This window comes from Callospermophilus lateralis, chromosome 20 (assembly GCF_048772815.1).
Source record: "Callospermophilus lateralis isolate mCalLat2 chromosome 20, mCalLat2.hap1, whole genome shotgun sequence".
NCBI classification, from domain to species: Eukaryota; Metazoa; Chordata; class Mammalia; order Rodentia; family Sciuridae; genus Callospermophilus; species Callospermophilus lateralis.
The window spans coordinates 5,759,626-5,781,216 of NC_135324.1; the positions used below are offsets into that span (position 1 = coordinate 5,759,626).

Genomic DNA, 21,591 nt, shown 5'->3' on the forward strand with positions numbered 1-21,591 from the left:
AGGGAGCCCCGTATGTTGAATTCCAGTGACAGTTCAGAACCGCCACCTTATCTCGGGGGAGATGGACCAGAATTGTATCCTTGTGAAGAGAGTCAGGACCTCTGGAAGCCAAGGAGCAGAAGTGAGAACCTAAACTGGCCTGAGGAGACTGGAGTAACCTTCCCAATTTCTTCTGTCCTTGCAGAAACCTGGGTGTGGTGACATATCTATCCAGTGACTTGGGAGGCTGGAGCAAGAGGATAGTAAGTTTGAGGGAAGCTTCAGCAACTAAATGAAGCCCAAAGCAACAGAGTGGGACCCTCAAAATAAAAAATAAACAGGGCTGGAGATGGAGCTCAGTGGTAAAGTGCCCTTGGGTTCAATCGCCAGTACACCCACCCCCCCCCCAAAAAAAAAAGAGAAACAGAAAAGAAAAGAAACGAAACCCTCCTCTTTGGCTACATAAGTCCCTATCAGTCCCCAGCACCTCTTCACTTTCCAGCATTCCATCTGCTGGTCCCTTGACAGGGAATGTCCTTCCTGGTTCTCCCAAGCCATCAAAATTCTATCCATTCCACAAGCACCTCACCAGGTGCTTCCTTGGTCCCCAGACATAGTATCAAGTCCATCCACAGGTGAAGTGGACTCTTCCCTGTGCACCAGGCACTCCCAGGCCAGAGTTCAGTAAGCTTTGTCTGTAAAGGACCAGACACTACATACTTCAGGCTTTGCAGGCCACACAGTCCCTCTCTAACCATTCAGCTCTGTCCCTAAAGAGTGAGGGCAGCCACTGGCAATTTGTAAAAGCAAAGGTGTGGCTCTCTTCCAATAAAACTTTATTTATAAAAAACACAGCAGCGGATGGGGATTGGAAGATAATTTGCTGACCCCTGACCTCGGCTAAAGATTCCTAAAGAACACTGATCCTCCCAGATGTCCTAGGTTCTCAGGTCACACTGGGATCTTATTTGAGAAAAAACTGCACGCTCCAGACTTCCTTAGGGATTCTCGATACTTAGGAGAACATTAAAGGATCTCTGAGAAGTCCTGAAACGGACATCTGTATGGCTTCACCTAACCCAGGGTTTCCCAAATTTATTTAGAAGTGCTCCTCACTGGAATTCAGATTGAAACCAAAATGAGATTGCCACGTCACACCCACCTGGATGGCTACAATACAAAAGACAGACAATAACGATTCTTTGAGAGAATGTGGAGAAATGGAACCCTATTATATTGTTGGTAGAAATGTGAAACAGTTCTGCCACTTTGGAAAACTTTGGAAAACAGTTTGGTAGTTCTGTAAAAAGTTAAACACAAAACCCCAGCGATTCTGCTAGATATATACCCAAGGAAGCAGAAAACACATTTGACAAAAACTCATAAATGTTTATGACAACCTTATTCCTAATAGTCCAAGGTGGGAGCCACCCAAATGTCCATCAACTGATGAATGGGTAAATAACATGACATATTCATGCAATGGAATTTTATCTAACTACAAAAAGGAATAAAGTACAGGTTGAGCATCCCTAATCTCAAATCCAAAAATGCTCCAAAATCTGAAATTTTTTTTGTGTTGACGCGACAACATGAGTAGAAAATTTCATCCCTGACATCATGGGACAGGTCACAATAAAACCCACAGACACACTGAGAGTATTGTCTAAAATTACCTTCATTTTATGTGTACAAGGTGTCTATGAAACATAAGTTAATTTTGTGCTTGGACTTGGGACCTATCCTCAAGATATCACAGTATGCATATGCAAATATTCCATTATCTGAGATCGGAAACACTTCTGGTGCCAGGCCCTGAAGGTGAGGGACAATCTGTACTGATCCATGCATGCCACAGGTTTCATGGATAAACCTTGGAACTATCATGCTTCATGATAGAAGCCAAGTTATATGATTCCCTTTGTATATAATATCTAGACTAAGCAAGTCCACAAGCAAGAGTCATAAAGTGGATGAGTAGTTGCTTGAAAGTAGGAATGGAGATGAACTGTAAATGGGTGTGAGAAGTCCTATTTGGTGACACCGGTACTGTGACGGCATCACTCCCGGTAAATTTACTAAAAATGATTGAACTGTATACTTAAAAAGTGTATATTTTATGGCATGCAAATCATTCCTCAATAAACCTGTTAAAAACTTATTAAGAAAGATACACACTTCCAGCATATTTCTGCTTTTTTCCAAAACAATAAAGTAGCCCCACTCCCCATTATTCAAGGCTTTAGTTACCTGTGGTCAACCATAGTCAGAAAATATTAAATGAATTCCAGAAATAAACAAATTGTAGGTGTCCCATTGCAAAGGATTCTGAATATAGTGATGAAATACTGCACTGTCCCACTTTCTCCCGTCTTTCATCCTTTTTACAGTGTATCCTCAGTGTATATGCTACCCGTCAGTCACTTAGCAGTTGTCTCAGTTATCAACTCTACTATCCCAGTATCTCAAAACTTGCATTCAACTAGCCCTTATTTTACTTACTAATGACCACAAAGTACGAGAGTAGTGATGCTGGTAATTTTATTACAGTATATTATAATTTTTCTATTTTATTGTTATGGTTGTTAATTGTGTTCTGTGACTAATTTGTAAATTAAACTTTAGGATAGGTATGTGTGTATATATGTATAGGAAAAAATATAGGGTTTGGTACTATCCACAGTTTCAGTTATCTACCAGGGGTCTCGGAATGTATTCCCCAAGAATAAGAGGGAATTGCTGTGCTTCTAACATCATGCAGAAAACATACTTTAGGATAAAGCACTGGGCACTTTTAGTGCCTGCACCCCAGACTCCCCAGCCCAAGTTCAATGCCTGTCCAGCTCCTCCATTGCTATAGGGTAAGACTCAGGGAAGCAGGAGGGAGGAAGAAAGAGAGACAGAGTCTAGAAGTGGGGCTAATCTGAGCAACAGGAGAAAGCCCCCCAAAACCTGTACCTTCTCGGAAGAGGTTCTGGAAGTCAGGGGGCACAGTACATCAGGAGAAGGCTGAGAAACAGAAGCGGGGCTGCCGCAACTTCTGGAACCCAACACAGTCATAGCAGTCCATTCCCATGAGTGAAACCTGGATCTCATTCAGCAGAAAGGGCCTCACCCATCTCAGGCCTGGGATTGCAGGGCCTCGATTCCTGCACTTAATCTCCTCCTTGACTGGCCCAAAAGTCTCTCCCAGATCCCTGGTCCCCAGGTACAGCAGCTCCACATCAATGAACAACCCAGATTCAGACAAACGCAAAACCCCTTTGTCCCACACAGACCCTCTGAGGTCTCTGTGTGGAGGCTGGCTGAGAGCTATGGTTGGTCACAGCTGGCCAGTGGTCAGGAGAGGCACAGGTTATAGGAGGCGGGAGTGGGGTCTGCTGAAGGTCCCCTCTGGTCTGTTCTTCAAGTGTCACCCTCATCTGCCTCAGCTCCAAAATAAAAGTGACTGTGGGGGTGAGGAGCCTGCACGGACTGAGAGGAGCTTACTAGGCCTAGGGATGTACATTGTCCACTGCCCCCTAAATGGTGACCTTAGAGTGTGGTAGACAGATTGGCGACCGGATCCCACATGATAATTTCATGAAGTTGATAATACCCTAAATTGAAAATGCACTGAATACACCTAAAACTCTTGGGCATCATGGCTGAGCAACATGGTACACTGTAGAGGGTCACTTGTTTCTCCCTGCGATCGTGGGGCTGGCTTCTCTGCCCAGCTGCTCTGCCCAGCACTGAGAAGGGATGTGACCGCATACTGCTATCCCAACAAAAGGTCCAAATTCAAGATCCAAAAACCCAGCCTACCAGATGCCTATCACTTTCATGCCAGCATAAAGTTGAAAATCTTAAGTTGATGCTCAACTTCGGGTCTGTCTATAGCTCTGCTGTTCTAACCAGGAGGGAGTGAAAGCTCAGGACTACTTCTTCAAGGTCCCATGAGGAGGTGGAGGAGTTAAACTGTCCCCAGCTGGAGTGATCCTTCCCTAGCCTGGATGTCTTCTACTACTCAGTGAGCAAGTGTGTGTGTGTGTGTGTGTGTGTGTGTGTGTGTGTGCGCGCGCGCGCGCGCATGTGTGTGCATGTGCACACACACACACAAATCTGTATAGTTTTATTAAAAATAAGCTGAGCTGCTTGGGAGGCTGAAGCAGAAGGATCATGAGTTCAAGGTTGGCCTCAGCAACTTAGCAAGGTCCTAAGCAACTCAGTGAGAGCCCGTCTCTAAATAAAATATTAAAAAGGGGTGGGGATGTGGTCCAGTGGTTAAGCACCCGTGGGTTCAATCCCAAGTACCAAAAAAAAAATATATATATATATATATACATATATGAAAAAAAATTCATATATATATATATATATATATATATATATATATATATATATGAAATGAAGATGACACATTATAGCCATTTCTGAGTTCTTCTGTTCCTGGCCCTGAATTAAAGTCATCGGTTATTAATGCCTCCTGCCACTATCTGGAGGGCTGCAGGGTACACACCACAAGCAAGCATCAATTTACCCCTTGTCCTCACAGCAGATTAGAGTCAGGATGGGTCTCACATTCAGCTTGGCTGGAAGCCACAGTATTCTTTCTAAAATGAGGTTCAAGTCATTGAACCTAAAGGAACACTTTGAAGCCTGAGGAAGACATGACCCAACAGCTGTGTTTGTTTCTGCCACCCACTGGGGGCCTTCTGTGAAGCCACTGCTGGTAAGTTTCTTCCTTCTTCCCTCTCTTCCTTTTTCTATCAAATATACTCCCCACCTGCTAAAAAAAAAAAAATATCCTTCACAAGCTTCGATGCACTGGGCTGCGGTGAGGGGGCTGCAGAGAGTAGGCACGTGCCAATCAAACTCTGTGCCTGTGAAAACACAGGCAGTTGAATGCATCTGGGGCCCAGGTTGGAAGGGCATGCAACAGCAGAGACCCAGGTGGGGATCAGAGGCCAAGTGGAAGTCCTACTGGTGCTTTGGCTCACCATGAGAGGAGCTCTGGACGAGTCCCTTAACCTCTCAGATTCCCTGTATGGGATGAGGATATGGACAGTGGCGTCATGTCATTCATCTCCTGGGTGGGTAGATTAAAGGAAGAAACATGCCCAGAGGGCTGTGTGCAAGGCCGGGGTACACAGTAGTTGCTTAATAACTAAATGGGACCTCCTTTCCCCCATTGCACCCATCAGGACCTAGAAGGAACCTCAGACAAAACTGTCAGTTTAGAAAATTACTCCTTCCCATTATAGAGTGGGAGAAACCCAAGGTGAAAATGCCAATACCTGCCTTGCTGATGTCACAGGCAAAATACCCTAAAGATCAAGATAGTAGGGCTGGGGTTGTGGCTCAGCAGTAGAGTACTTGCCTAGCATGTGCGAGGCCCTGGGTTCGATCCTCAGCACCACATAAAAATAAATAAATAAAATAAAGATACTGTGTCCATCTACAACTAAAAAATAAATATTTTTTTAAAAGAATCAAGATAGTAGTAGTTGTGACAACTACTGCTGCCAAAACAATTATTCCTATTTTGCAGATCAAGACAGTGAGGGGGATTTCAGCAACAAGCCCAAGATTAATAAGTGAAAAGGACGGGGCTGAAATCCCTGCTGTCTGTCCCCTAGGCCCTAGTCTCTAGGTCCCCACACCACAGTACTTGTATATAGCATTGCAACAACTTTGCATCCAGACAGCACCTCTCCCCTCAGCAGAACTTGCAGTGAGGTGCTGAGACTGCATCATTTTCAGATGCATGAACCAGTCATTCCTGGAGCAGGGGCTCTGGGCCCAGGAACACCCCTGGTGCAGATGACTTAGGGTAGAGGGCTCCCTGTAGGGGCAGGGGAGAGGGCTCCCTGTAGGGGCAAGAGAGAGACCTTGGGTTCCCCCTTGGGCCTCCATCTCTCTAGTTTCCTTGGCAGCGGAGGAGTGCTTCATGCTACTTGATGAATGGAAGGCTTGCTCTGGGCTTCTGGGATGGCCACCAGCGGAGGGTCCGGTGGACACAAGGAAGCTGGAATGCTGAATTTTGGCAACGATCCCCCCTACTTCAGCAGCTTGGAAACCGAAATCCTATTGTGTGTTTTTCCTTCTTGTTTTACTTAAATATACTTTCCACATTTTCTTCCAAAAAACAAAATAAGACAGAAATCACTTTTGCAATAAGGAAACCAAGGATCTGCTGGAGAAACCATGTCTATGAAAGGGAGCTGGTACAAGAACTGAATTCGATTTCGGAACAAAGAATTTAAAGAGAGGAGAATGATCCTAAAGGTACAGGCAATGCCAACAGGAAGAGACTCTGAATTGTTAACAGAATGATCTCTTAGGGGGTGGGGTGTGCAGAAATAGGTTTGTAAGTTATTTATAATCTGTTACACAAATATATACCTTCAGGTATTAATTGCTTATTTCATTTATTGTTTTTGCAGTTAAACAGTCAAACAATTAGAATAAAATGGTCATGATCCCACTCTGGTAACAAAGTGCAGATTTGGGTTTGCTTTGGTGACTCTCCTATTCTCCTGAATGTATTCAGGGTCTCAAGTGCTTTACTGGTGGGGACAGAGAGCAAAAGCAGCCCTTCCTAAAGAGAAGATGAGCTTCTCTGTGTTCAGGATTAGCACACACACAGAAAGAGGCAGGAGAAACTGGAGACGCCTAGGGGTTGTAGGAACCAAAGACGGGCTGGCTTTGGGTTCTGGGTACACGAGCTGGGGGAACCCCTTGGTGCCTCCAAGACTGTGTTTAGTTAAGTGCAAATGGAGATTTCTTCCTCTGCCCACCTCACAGGGCTAACTTAACATTTAAATGAGCCAATGTTAACAAAACTGATTTGATAAGTAAACAAATTACATAAAGATTAGTGGGTTAAAACCTGGGCTGTAAATGGGATGATTTGTCCCACAAACAGGAGGGATCATTATAATAAATGAAAGCTTATTCTGTAATTCCATAGGTCCTATATTTTTTTCTAGTTGTAGATGGACAGCATACCTTTATTTTATTTGCTTATTTTTATTTGATGCTGAGGATCAAACCCAGTGCCTCACATGTGCTAGGCAAGCGCTCTGCCACTGAGCTATGGCCCCAGCCCTCCTGTGATTTTTTATTATAAAATAATCATGTTCCTGGCTTTAGCTTTTAAAAATTCAAACACTACAAAACTGTACAATTAAAAAAAAGCAAGACTCTTTCTCTTGCCATCTCCTCCCTTATCCCCAGGTCCTACTCTTTGGTAATCTGTGAAGAATATCTGGTGCATCCTTCCAGAGATGTCCCATGGGCACAAAGGCATACACATGTATTTTTATGCATTCCCTAATCTGAAAATTCCAAATCTGAACTGCTCCAAAACTTTGTGAGGACGGACATGGTATCAAAAGTGGAAAATTCCACACCTGATCTCATGTGACAGTCACAGTCAAAATGCAGGCATGCTAAAAATACTGTATAAAATTATGTTCGGGCTGTGTAAGATATGTGTGTGAAACAGAAATGAATTTTGTGTTTGGACTTGGGTCCCATTCCCAAGATATCTCATTATGGATGTACAAACAGCCAAAACCAAAATGAAAAAAAAAAAAAGTCCAAAAGACTTCTGCTCATAGGCATTTCACAGGAGAATGCTAACCTGCATATACAACTTTCTAGACCTCACCTTTTAATTTTAGGAATCATTTCTGTATTAACACACCTTCTGCCTCATTCTTTTTTTTTTTTTTTTGTAGTTGTTGAATAACTTACCTAATGGATATCATATATATAAGGCCATTTTACACTTTCTTTGTCTTTTTTTTTTTTTAAGAACCATAAACAGTGCTGCCATGGACATGCTCAGGATGTACATAATTAATGTGGTCATGTCCCAGAATAAACTTCCACAAGTGGGATTTTGGGGATGAAGCATATGTGCAGCCCAAACGCTGACAGCTATTGCTAACTTGGCTGCTACTGCTGTCTAGGAAAAAAAAAAAAAAAAAAATGGAGCTTCCCATCTGCCTCTATCAGGAAAAGCCCTCCAAGGACATGCGAAGTTAGAAGGAACCTTATATCAGGTGGGTGGCTACAGAAATGTTAATAAAGGTACATGCCACAGCCAAGCCAAAGGACTCATCATCCTCCAAGACTGCTTCTGCCCCTGCCTTCTCCAATAGCTGAGGGCCCCAATGCGACCCAGCTTCCTTTTTTCTCAGCCTCCTATACCTGGACCACACCATGCACCTCCTCCTAGCAACCTGGGGGCTCTGCCTTCTTCCCAGACCCAAATGTCTGGCTCCTTTCAAGGCATCCCACAGAATCACTGAAAACCCTTCAGAGGGGCCCAGGTCCTTTCTGCTGTGCTCCAGTCTCTCTGGCCAAGTTAGACACAGTAAGAGATTAATAATAATAACTTACTGTAGATCTTGACAACCTCAGCATGTGATTCTTATTAAGTCAAAAACTTTTACCTTTTCGCTCAATGGAAGCACTTCATGGCTTCTCTTTGGCATCTCTGAATTTACAGTATCACTAATCTTGTACTCAGGGGCCATTATTAAATAAAAGAAGGGTTACTGGAATACAAGCATTGCAATACTGCCACGGTTGATCTGATAGCCAAGATGACTAATAAGTGACTGATAGGCGGGTAGCATATACAGCAGGGATACGCTAGACCAAGGAATGATTCACATCTTGGTGAGATGGAGACAGACAGTAAGAGATTTTATCTTGCTACTCAGAATAATGTGCAATTTAAAATTCAGAACTTGTTTATTCAGGGGAGTTTTCATTGAATACTTTTGACTACAGTTGGTTAGGGGTAACTGAAAACAGCGATAAGGGGAGAACTACTGGAGTTGAACAGATGCTCTGGCCCTGCCTTGCCTTTCAGCAAAGTTCCCCATCATTCCCCAGCCTGCAGGTGCAGTAGGAGCATTGCAGGTGAAATCTACATGCCTCAATATACAACTTCAGGTCTCTGGACCCCTGAGTTTGTCATTCCCTCCACCTGCTATGCCACTCACTCAGTCCACAATGCTCCACATGAACTTATATTTACCCCTCAAAACCCAGTTAAGTATCATCATCTGCAGGAATCTCTTCCCAAAGGCCAGGCATCCAGGCAACTTGGCTTTGTACAAGGATCCTACAGATACCTGTTAACTGGTATTTCAAAAATTTTTTTCCTTCCATCACTCCCCAGCATTCCTTAGAGGGCTGCTTCTTCACACAGCTCCTTCAAGGAGGAACAGTGTCATCTTCATCTCTCCGACTACAGATGAGGTACTTGGCACCCAGCACCCAGTAGATGCTCAGAGAACTTTGAAAGAAATAATCAAAATATATTTTTTATTATTTACCACATCCACTATGAAGGACGGACCAAGGTCTAGGTGATGAGCCTTCTCTGAACAAGGCTGAAAAGCAGCCATTTAGATGTTCAAAGATCTGGATAAAGACTTCCTTGTAAAGACTTCCTTGTAAAGACTTCATTGAGCAATGACCATGCACTGGGTGCTTTATAAACATCAACTCATTTAATGCTCTGGAAAACCCCAAGAGGTAGGTAGACTTATCGTTACATTTTCAGAGGAGCACAGAGAGGCCCTGAGAAGATGTGTAAGTTGCCCAGGGACATGCACTTGATGGGTGGAGGAGGCAATGACTTAAACTGGGCTGCCGAAATTGCCCACCAAAATCTACAGTCATGTGCAGGGTGATCAGGTGAGGTTGGGGTTGAGTAGAGTGGAGGTAGGTAATCTATCACTAGCAGAAATTAGGTGGTGATGCACAGTGCTCAGCGGGGGAAGGATCTGGGAAGCATGCCTGACCCTGAAATCTGAGGTAAAGGGGATGGCTCTGCATGGGACTTGGCAGTTCAGGCCTAGCTATGAATCTGCACCTGCAGCAACAAGGTTGGGATGAGATACTGTGCCTCAGAAAATAACTATCTCACACACCCTACTACAACGTTCTCAAAATACATTACATCATTTAATCCTGACAGCAACCCAGAGAGGTTGATAAGGCAGAGAATCATCATAGTTGCTAAAGGCTTGGGCCACAGACCATGGAGCTACTGGGAAGTGGTGGAACCTTTAGAAAGTGTATCCTAGTGAGAGGAGGTTAGGTCACTGGGGTGCACCTGCACCCTTGAAGGGGATGTTGGGGACCTGGCCCCTTCCCTGTCTCTCTCACCATGAGGTAAGCATCTTTGCTCCTCCTATGATGTATTGTGGTGCCACAGTCTCAAATCAATAGGACCACAACTGACCATCGATTGAAACCTCTGAGACCTTGGGCCAAAATAAATCTTTTTCCTTTAAATTGTTTATCTTAGGTATTTTGTCAGAGCAACAGTGAGTTGGCAAACACAATCCCCATTTCACAGATGGGAGAACCAGTCATAAGCAATCCTACTTATGTATTTAATGCTTTCCAAAGAACTGTGGAGTACAGGAAAACTATTATCATGGCCATTATCATCAGGTGGGTGTTGTCTCATTTGCAATTTATAGATAAGCCCTTGGAGTTCAGTGTCCTTAGGAAATATTCATTCATTCATTCCCTCTTCCATTTATTCATTTCAATAACTATTAATAGAAACCTAGAATGTGCTGGCAAAACAATAACAAATAAATCAGATGTGGTCTTTGCCAGTGTGGAGCTTAAAAACAGAGGAAGGTAGAAAATTAATACATTAACAAAGATATAATGATTTCAGATGAGAACTAGGTAGACATTGAAACAGAGGGATGGGTTTGAGTGTGTCTGCAGTGCTGATGCTGGTGGGTTGGTCAGGGTGGGATTCCCAAATGACACTAGAATTAAGATTCAGTAATAACAAAAAGCCACATGAGGATCTGGAGAGGGTTCTTCTAGGCAAAGGGAACACAAAAGCCGAATGACCCTCAGATAAGCCCAGGATGTCCAAAGGGCAGGCAGAGAGGAAGATGAGTGTGGGAGGGAAGCAGGGAGGTGCCTTGTCCCCCCAAAAGAACCAGTTCTCACTCCAGCACATCTGATCCCCAATTTCATGTCCAAAGAAAATCAATTAAAATGTCCATATGACTTAGAAAGACAAAAAAAAAAAAAAAAGATGAAGATATTCCAGAAAGACAAGGCCTCATCCTTCTGAATAAAGAAGGAGAACTGAATACCCTTAGAGCTTAATTTGGGCCCCGCACACAATATGTGCTCAACACATGTTCCTCAATTGGAAGGCATGCAAAAGCAATTCTGATTGTATATGAAGGGAGAGTGAGGTTGCTCACAAACCCCTGGATGTACAGGACATGGGGTTTTCTGAAAGGGAAGACAAATCCAGGTCCACTTCATGTCATGACACTTTAGTTACACACTTCAGAGCACTCAATCCCACTGGAGGTTAGAGACTCAAATTTTAGAAATGCAAACATATTTAGATAAATGCATGGATGCCAATGTATAATGGGTTACTAAGGGAAACTAGGATGGTCTGGTTTTAAAATCTGACATTAGGAAGACAAGCCGTCCCTGCCCCGTAGGCCCCCTGCCGGGATCAGAATCAAGACCGCCCTGGGGGGCCTGAGTGTTTCTCACTAACTAAACCAGTAATAGGAATTATGTCCTGAAAAAGGAAATGAAATTTTAAGATGGGAGGTGGGTTGGGTCAGGTGTCCAAGGCAAGGCAAAGCCACATTCAGCTGTGGATAGGAAAGTGGCACCTTATTGCTGATTTTATGGTAATCTATGGGCTGGGTTTCACCTCTGCTTCTAGAGAATAGAATGTTATCTTTCACTCTGCCTGGACTGAATGTGCACAGTGTCTTTCTTATGCACACCAGGAGTGCAAACATTTGTGCAATGAATGAACTAGCAGTCAGCCACGGCCTCTACTTTAACCAAGCAGTGTGGCCCTGAATGAGGCCCCTGGAGTTGGGGGCAGGGCAAGGACAGAAGCCAGCACACAAAGTCATGGACAGAACTGGAGAATCCATGAACAAGCCACATCAGGGCAGAGCAAGCAAAGAGAATTGGTGAGAAAAAAAAAAATTTTTTTTTTAAGAAAGTGGGTCCAATATTTGAAGGGCTGTCACATGGAAAAGGAATTAGGAATGCTTTATCCAAAGCCCCCAAAACTAACTTTCAATTGAATTTAAGGAAAAAATTCCTCACGGCAAAGTGTTTTCCAGACAGGGTTTAGTGAAATGCTAGAATTCAGGGGGAGGAGGGAAATGATTACAATTTATTCTACAGGAGAATAAGTTTGGGGCTTTGGGTTAGCCTCAGGTACATGGATGTTCTCACCAAGAGACAGTTTTCAGCCCTCCTCAAGCTTCTGTGGCTCAACAGATTTTCATAGGATGCTATCAATATCTCCTACAGTCTCTGCATCCCAAGTTCATCTCTGGGGAAAAGATGAATTGGAGCTGTCTGACAAAAGCATGTCATGAAGGGATGAGTGTCTCACCACCGTTGGAGTACTTTCAGAATACAGAATTCAACACTGTGCAGATAATACAGATGCAACCTGAATAGGAAACCAACTCATGAGTTCATTCTCCCATGCACATTCGTCTAGAATGGCCAAGTAGCTGGCAAAAAGGTCTTTACACAGAGGATGCAGACCATCTGTTCCTTCCTGCCACGTGGTGGCCAAAATGAGTGAGTGACATGGATACTGCAAACAGGTCCTGGAACTAATCAATGCTGGTGAGTGGGAATATTAATGACAGCATGAGCTCTTGCCAGGGCCCCCTTGGCACATCTCCTATAGTATTTTCTAGAACATACTGCCTCCCTGCTTCTTATCTATCCATCCATTCTATAAATATTCATTGAGGGTTTTCCATATCCTGGCAGTGGTGAGTAAAACCGGACAGGTGCTGCTTCATGACTGCCTGTCAGGGAACACAATGAACAAATATATAATATGACTGATATTCAACTAAAGGTTTGTATACATGATACAAAGGGAATGAATGGTGAAAAAAAAAAAAAAAAGCCAGGAACTTACATAGAGACCACTTCTGGTCTAGGACTTTGAAATGGGTTCCCTAAGGAAGTATGGAAACTGCATTTTGTAGACCTTTAAAGGTGCAAGTCCAAAAATATGTCTCTGTGACATTCCTCCAGGAGATTATAGTTCATTGAAGTCGGGAATAAACCACACAGTTTCACTTAGCACAGAAACCCCATCTCCAGTACATATTTTACAGATGTTCAGTTTGAGACTGTGATTCACTAGGTCTGGGGTAGATAAGCAGGAGTTTTGAATGCTATTGCATGTACTCTACAACCCACCAATTCCACTATTAGGTAGAACACATTTAAGTAGTGCCACTTAACAAAGCATTTTAAAAGTCCAACAAAGCATTTTAAAAGTCCTAAATAAATGGGTAGAAAGGCTCAAGAATGAAGATGTCATTTTTCTCCAACAGACTTCCAATCAAAATCCCAGTTTTTTGTTTCTCTTTATGGTTGTTACTGTTGTTTAATCTAACAAACTGATTTTAAAATATATTTGGAACACTAAGAACACTTTGGAAAGGAAAAAAAAAAAATGAAGAAGCCGCCTTGCCAGAGCTTGTCTTACATAAAACTAGAGTTTTGGTATTGACACAGAGATAGACTAAATGAAACAGGACAGTGAGCCCCAAACAGACCTGTGCTTTTAGGAAAATTATATATAAAAGATAGCACTGTAAGTCAGTAGAGTAAGGATGAATGATCAGGAAGTACTGTTGGGAAAATTGGTTATTTATATGAAAATACAAAATAAAAATATGAACAAAATTTATACACGGTAAAAATTTTAAGAATTTTTAATGAAATTTATAAAAAGTAAAAAGACTGGGGCTGGGGATATGGCTCAAGTAGTAGCATGCTCACCTGGCATGCCTGAGGCACTGGGTTCAATCCTCAGCACCACATAAAAATAAAATAAAGATATTGTGTCCACCTAAAGCTAAAAATTAAATAAAAAGACTATGTTCCTAAATATGTGTGTGTGTGTGGGGGGGAACCTTCAAAACTCTTAGAAGAGAATACATAACATTTTTTTTTTTTTACAACTTTGGAGTACAGAAATATATCTTAAATTAGATGCCAATTATGCAAACCAATCTCTTTAGAGATTGACAAATATAACTTCAATAAAATTGAAAATTCTGTACACCATAAATGAGAAAGAAAATCCACACACAGGGAGAATATATTTCCAGCACAATGAATAACATCTAGCCTGTACCAAGAATTCGTTTCTATAGGAAAAAACAAACAATCTAAATAGAAAAGAGTACGAACCTGAAGATCTGAATTCATTTAAAAAAAAGACCATGAAAAAGTGCTCAACCTCATAATTAGAGAAATGCAACTTTAAAATGGTGAAATACCAATCACACCCATTTTATGAACAAAATAAGAGTGACTAGACCAAGTGTTCCATAAACACAGAGCAGCAGAAATTCTTGCACACATACATATTTAGAACGTAAATTAGGGAATCACTTTGTATTATCTAATATTTGATAAAACTTACCATGCATGTACCCTACAGACCACCAAATCCACTATTAGGTATTACTATGGTCCCCCACCATTCCCGTGTTGGAAACTTAATCCTTAATGCAACAGTTTTGAAAGGTGGAACCTTCAAGAGGTGATTAGGTCATGAGAGCTCTGTCCCCATGAGTAACTATCATTACCATGGGAGTGGGTTAGTTATTGATGAGTGAGTTCCTGACAAAGGGATGAGTTTGGCCCCTTGACTGCTCAAGGAAATATGCTCTCTTGCCATTCTGCCTTCCACCATGGGATGATACAGCAGCAGGCCCTTGCCATATGCCAGGCTCTCGACCTGGCACCTCCCAAGCTCTAGAACTACAAGAAATAACTTATTGTGAGATACCAAGTCTGAGGTTTTCTGATAAAAACCAGCTAACAGACAAGACAGTTACACAACTTGGAAACCACTCAGGTACTCAAGAAAGCACTGGACAAGACATTCATATGAGTGTGCCTAATACTAGTGACAACATGCTAAAGGCCCATCAAGAGGACCTGGATAAATACAATGTAGGCTATTCATATAATACAACAATGTACCGCAGTGTCGGGGAAATAAAGAACCAAAGCTACACTGAACAACATGGATACATCTCCAAGCCAGCACTGATCAAAGAAACAAAGTTGTTGTAAAACATGTTTGTAATGGATACCATAGATATAATTTATTTCTTAAAAATCTAAGAGAGGGCTGGGGTTGTGGCTCAGCAGTACAGCACTACCTAGCACGTGTGAGGCCTCCTAAAAATAAATAAATAAATAAAATAAAGGTATTGTGTCCAACTACAGCTAAAAAATAAATATATAAAAAAATGTAAGCGAGACCTTGGTACTATTAGAGCCATGAAACAAGTTGAAGATGTGCTTTAGGATTGCAAATCTAAATTCAGCATAATGATTTCTAGAAAGGGAAAGAGAAAAGTGGTATTTGGATAAAACAAAATCTTTCATGAAACACTGCCCCCCCCATCCTATTATTAATTAGCATAAAGGAAGGAGAAGGTTCTTCAATGAAGCCAGATGTTTTCTCCAGAAAAATCTCAGAAAGCATTTAGTCCAGACTTTGACTCATAAAGGAAACATCTCTTCAATACCCTGGGGCAGAGGATAGTCCTTCTTCTACTTTAGAAACTCCAAAATCAGGGCTTCTGGGTATGGCTATACAGATTGTATACTATATAATCCTGGAGGGCACACTTCACAATGTACATAATGTTTCCTCAGGTGTAAAGTGTGCAACTAAGACAACTGTATGCTTGGAACTCTGATGAAACTATGCCCATTTTTAGGGAAATGCTCACCCATACAATCCTGCTTAGAATTTCAGGGGATTCTGATGTATCTCTGATGGTAATCAGCAGTCTAACTCCAGTCAAACACTTCCAAGGTAAAGGATTCTCACTTCCAGGTAAAGGGTGCTCACAATCTTCTGAAGTAGTTTCAGACAACGCTGTGAGACCAACTTCCTCCTTAAGCATATTTGAAACTTGCCTCTTTGTAACTTCTATCCATTAAAGTGAATTTGCTTCCTTTCCACATGCCACTTCAGCTACAGAGAGCAAGCAGACCTGTCCCCCCTGGAGACTTCTGTAAGGCTAAATATACTCTTGACTTCACTTATTGCAAACACGCTCTATCTTCTTTTGTTCGAGATGAATTTTTAAACTATCCTTTTATCACACACTTCCTGCCCTAATAAGCAACTAGACATGCTGACATATTATCAAAAAAACAAGAAGGTATTTCTCTCTGTTGTCCCTTTAGGAAACCCCAGAGGATCTTCACACTTGCTTCTCAAATAATCAAAAGCCCACAAAAGAGGCTGGGGTTGTGGCTCAGTGGTAGAGCACTTGCCTAGCACACGTGAGACACTGGGTTCAATCCTTAGTACGACATAAAAATAAATAAATGAAATAAAGGTATTAGTGTCCTTCTACAACTAAAAGAAAATACATTTCTTTTTTATTTTTTTTTTTAAAAAGAAAAAGCCCACAGAAGCCAGGAACTGCCAGACTGGAGGAAAGGTCAGGTTTTGCCCAGGCATGCGGGCAAGGTCAAATGAGCAGAAGCAGGACAGAGTCCCCACCAACTGAGGGAGACAAGTGCTTCTCCACTTACTCCCAAAACTCCATGACGGGGGAGGTGGCGTTCTGCAGGGACACATGGCTGTAGTTGCTCACATTCAGTTTCTGGAACTCCACGCAATTCTCTACAGTGGGAAAAAGACAAGACATACAAGAAAATTAACCTTCGCGAGAGGTAAAGCTGGGAAAACATTCAGCGCTGATGGTGCAATGCTGGTAGCTTTAACTCGCCGCTCCAAGCAAACATGACTCCAAGAGCATTAGGGGTGGAAATCAATGCTTTCCCGATAGTTCACAAGAGGCTTGGACTGACCAGGATGGGAGGGAAGGGGTGGGGGCAGGGGACTTGAGTCTCTTCCATTCCCAGCCAACAGGCCCCATCCCGCTCTTTCCTCCAACCTTATTCCCAAACCATTTTTTGCTTTTTTTCCACTTTTATGCCCCAAGTCCTATCTGTGGTATTTATCTCTCCAACCCAGTGGCCCTCACTGGACTGAAGGGGGAGATTTAAGGAAATGATCTAGTTGTGATGTCCGTAGGGCAGAAACACAGTTGAGATTTTTCTTCTATGTTAAAAAAAGGGGGGGAGGGGGGAAGCAGGGGGGAGGGGGAGGAGTAGGGGGGAGGGGGAGGAGTGGGGGGGGAGGGGTGGCCTGACTACAATCTGCCTTATAAAGATGTCAGGATTGGATAAAATGCTGAGAAGCTACATGCGTAAAAGATCCTTGGTTTCTTCACCATTCCCTTATAGGATCCAATTCATTAGAAAGGCCCAGAGCAACCCATTAATCCCTCCTGCTCCTCTAGGAAGCCAACCCTGATCTCCTTCCCCCGAACTCTAGGCAAGCCAGAATTCAAAAGCCCTCCCAGGAATTACCTTCTCTAACTCCACCTATTTTGGAAAGAATCTAAGGTTCAGAAAAAGTCAAGGGACACCTTCCTCCCCACACACAAACCCTTTCTTTCCTCTAGAAAGCCACCCACCAGTTAAAGTAGGAACTGAGAATAAATTCTAGCCAGGGCTCCATTTTCTTTGGCATGGTGACTGCCTGGTAGTATCAGCCACCATGGAACCCGTGCTTCTCTGTTTAGGGCTGCCTGGACCACCAGACTGCAAGCTGCCTAGGGACAGGAATCTCAGAACCTCATGCATCCAGAACAGAGGCCGGCACCCACTTGGCTCTGGTACATTTTTTCTTCTCATGTGTGTAAGAACCATTCAAACTACATCTGCCATCTTTAGGGGAAGAAATTATATTCCTGTGTATGATATTTTGCATACTGCAAGGGTTCACATGCCTTAGAGAAAGGGGACTGCAAACTGGTGGAAGAAAGAGGTTGGTGGTCCACTGGAGAAATGCCTCTATTGTTCCTTTTGGCAAGTGCTAACTATATTCTGAAAGGAAGTGGTCTGGAGGTTCATAGTCAGTCTTAAGAGGAGTCTAGAAAACTGAAATTATAAGTAAAATGACTTGATGTGTCTTGGGCCGTTTCCTGGGCTCAAAATAAAATACAAGAAATCAATTAATAAAATAAAGTTTCTCACGTTTTTGCCTAAAGTTAAAAAAAAAAAAAAAAAAACTGCAGACACCCAAGGTTCATGAGTTATTTTTATTAAAATGATATTTGATCATGTACAAATAGACAATAGGCTAGTGAAGTCTTTGTGTTTTATAAGTCATAAAACTAGAAAAGCAAGATTAAATTTATAAGCCAAATACCAACTCAACTATGGAACCAACACAATTCAAAATCCCTATATATCACATAACTGTAGAATAATGACCTTTGTTGAAATTAAATTGCTTCCCCAACCGGAAAAAAAAAAAATTCACCTGACAGGTAAACAGTAGAGTCTGTGGAGATCATCTACCTCATTCTTCCACAGGCTATTTGAGTCTCAGTTCTACAGCCAGTTTCTGCTGGTTACACTTGTGCAAAACCTTCATTCGTACAGTTAACTGCATTCTCAACTGGACTTTGCTTAGTACCAATGCACCTTATTTATTTATTTATTGACATGCTGGGGTTGGAAACCAGGGTCTCACGCATGTCAGGCATTCACTCTACCACCAAGCCAAACCCTCAGTCCCCCAGCAGACCATTTATGAATTAAACCTCTCTCTGTTCTCTTTCCCTTGGCCACTATCATTCTATTTGCCATGAATTGCTCTTAGAGTACAAACACATGCAAATTCAGGTAGTGGACTCTCCTGACCATCTTCAGCTTAAGATTCAGAACACGCACATATTTTCAGAGTATTCTCATAATATCCACAATTAAATTATCACGGAAGACTCACAGGCCTCCAAGAATATGCCCTTGAATTTGAGTTTGATGAACATCTAAGGTCCCTTGCGAAAGGAAGATTAACAACACTCTGAAGACAGACAGTGAAGCCACCACAAGATGTGAGTGTCAGGGGACAGTCATATGGGGATAGAAAATAGATCTCAGAAATTTCCAGGTCTCATGCCTTCAGCTCTGTCTGCTGGTGACCAGCACCCTACCCAGTCTTGCTACACCTCCTGAGAGGACACTTCCAGACATGATCTCACCACAGATTATAAAATGGATGGTGAGTGGGTTAACTGTGAGTCCCAATTCTAGTCATAAGGTAGCAGCTGCCCAGAGCATGGATAAGAGCTCCAAGCCTAAGACTAGACTCAAAAGAAGAGATTGCTGTAATCAATTAGTGATGCCTGCTGTAAGCACAGCCATCTCAGAAATAGGTTGGACAGATTTTTCTTCCCTAGATTATAAAACCCAATTCTAAAACTGAAAAACAAAACAGTCTATCAAATCAAAAGTATTATCCATTCTCGGAAGGGGGCAGCTGCTGAACTCAAATGTCAAGCTAGGCTGAACAGGTAAAGCAAACGAACAAAGTAATCTGGTGGGATCACGGGAAACTTGAGGACAGATGTGTCACCCAAAGGCAATAGCTGCTTCTCAGCTGCAGCCATTGCTGCCAAGTAGGAATGTTGCCAAATCTCTGAATTTTTAAAGAGAAGCTGGAAGTCTGGATTTTTCACATGAAACATTCAGACTTTAAAATTCTGGTAAACAAATACATTTTTCAGTTTGCTGTTCATTGATCTAAAGATGGATCAGCCTAAAGGCCCTTCGTCTGCAGCCCTTAATCTAGTCTAACCCCTTCCTGTTACAGAGGAAAACTGGCCATTTGGAGAAGTAGGGCTGAAACTGGGGATCCAGTTCTCTGAATCTAACACTTATTCATACTCTGCACCTTGTCCCCCAGGGGCTCATTCTCTGCATCTAACAAAGTAAGCCAAGAGCATCTCCATTCTTCTAACCATGCCAAACCCTGGACCAAAGCTCAGCTTAGGCTGTAACTAACAAAACATACCCAGACTAGTAAAGCAACTCCTAGGAAACTGGACTCATGACAAGAGCCCAGAGGCCAAGGATAAGACCCCAATCCCGAGTCCTTCACCAGCACCAGCAGAGAGACCCTCCCTGTAGTCCATACCTGTGTTCCACTCATGCCCACAGGTAGCCCAGGGGAGCTCCGTAGTAAAGCAGTTGCTCAGGTAGAAAATGGCCCATGCCAGGATGATGATGTAATACACATTTAGATGGGCCTCAATCACCTGCGTTGCATAGCCAATTCCTGAAAGGATAAAGGAAAGGGAACAATTTGAGTTTCTATCTTTTCCTAACGGCCTTCAGCTACTCTTTGTAGCTTGACATTTTGGGGGCAAAACTTTATTTCTCATTAAATCAACACTTACCTTCAAATAAAGGGCAGACTTTCCTCCAACACGTAATGCCTCCTTCACTTGTGAATTGCCCCAGAGCCGTTTCCAGGAAAAAGACAGGAATTCCACAGCAAATAAAAAATACCACATAGGGAATCAGGAATGCCCCTGGAAGGACATGAAGGAGTGAGATTAAAACTTTTCTCATCATTTCATGTTTGGCACAGGAAATCTTTAATACATACCTACCACAGGCAAGACATGATGTTCTCTAAGCTTGAGTTCCAGTTCAGCTAGGACTAGAGTCAGAAAGTGTGGCCCCAGGTTTGTGCTCTCTGCCATCTATGACCTTAAGCAAGTCTACCACACAGTTCTGATTCTCAGCTCCCTCATTTGTAAAATGGGACTTTAATCCTTAATGTCTATATAGCTTATCTTCCAGAATTAATGGGTAGCTGTGAAGACAATATAAAAGAAAGGGTTTCATTTGCTCAGTTCTTTAATTTATGTATTCTGTCCTTTGACATAGGTCAAGATGATTACCATCCTGAATACTATACCCTTTGTTTTTAATTCTAAAGTGATGTCAATAGTCTAGGTAAGGGAGATCCCTTTCTATTATTTACTTTTATAATGATCTGAAAATATATACTTTTTCATAATGAAAAAGCATTCTCAGGGAATTATATCATGAACAATATCAGGCTTCAAAGAGTTAAACATCCCTATATGCAAGTCCCAGTTGTTCAGTTGAATTGTATGGAGTTTACAACAAGAATCTATCCAGTAAGTCTGGCTTAGGATCAGTCTGGGAAAAGACCACCCTCAGTTTTAGTGTTCCTATCTTGAAACACAATATCCATTGCCTGGGCCTTTCTGCAAAACAAATTAAATAACTGAGGTGAACATGGGCTATTACAAACAGAAGGGGATTTTTTTCCAAATCCCTCGTCCTCTTTCTCCAGTCTAATAACAAAGCATGAAAACATGCTATTTCCGACCATCTGATCTCACAAATGAAGCCTTTAACTGAAATTGCTTTTTACTAAATGAAGCCTCTTTAACTGGAAGGATTAATAGCAACAATTTTGATCAATCCCTGATAACAGGGTCCTATCTACCAGGTTTTGAAAGGGTCTTAGGTTTTTCTGGGCAAGCAACTAATTCAAAATTTCACATTGGGAAAGAAATACTTTAAACTATCAGTGGCATCTATGAGTACAGCTATGTAGATTTTTTGAAAAAAGAGAAACTGTGGATATACAGACAGCTGAAC

General features: G+C 42.2%; 1 protein-coding gene across 1 annotated transcript in view; it reads right to left on the reverse strand.

The window, feature by feature from the left end:
- The window catches only part of Slc6a11 (solute carrier family 6 member 11), a 128,263-nt gene that overhangs the window by 104,519 nt on the left and 2,153 nt on the right, over nucleotides 1-21,591 (reverse strand). Inside the window, exons 2-4 of the mRNA XM_076841076.1 lie at nucleotides 20,349-20,483; nucleotides 20,087-20,227; nucleotides 16,627-16,717 (exon numbers count right to left, since the gene is read on the reverse strand). Of these exons, the coding sequence (XP_076697191.1) occupies nucleotides 16,627-16,717; nucleotides 20,087-20,227; nucleotides 20,349-20,483 (367 nt within the window). The remainder of the gene's footprint in view (nucleotides 1-16,626; nucleotides 16,718-20,086; nucleotides 20,228-20,348; nucleotides 20,484-21,591) is intronic.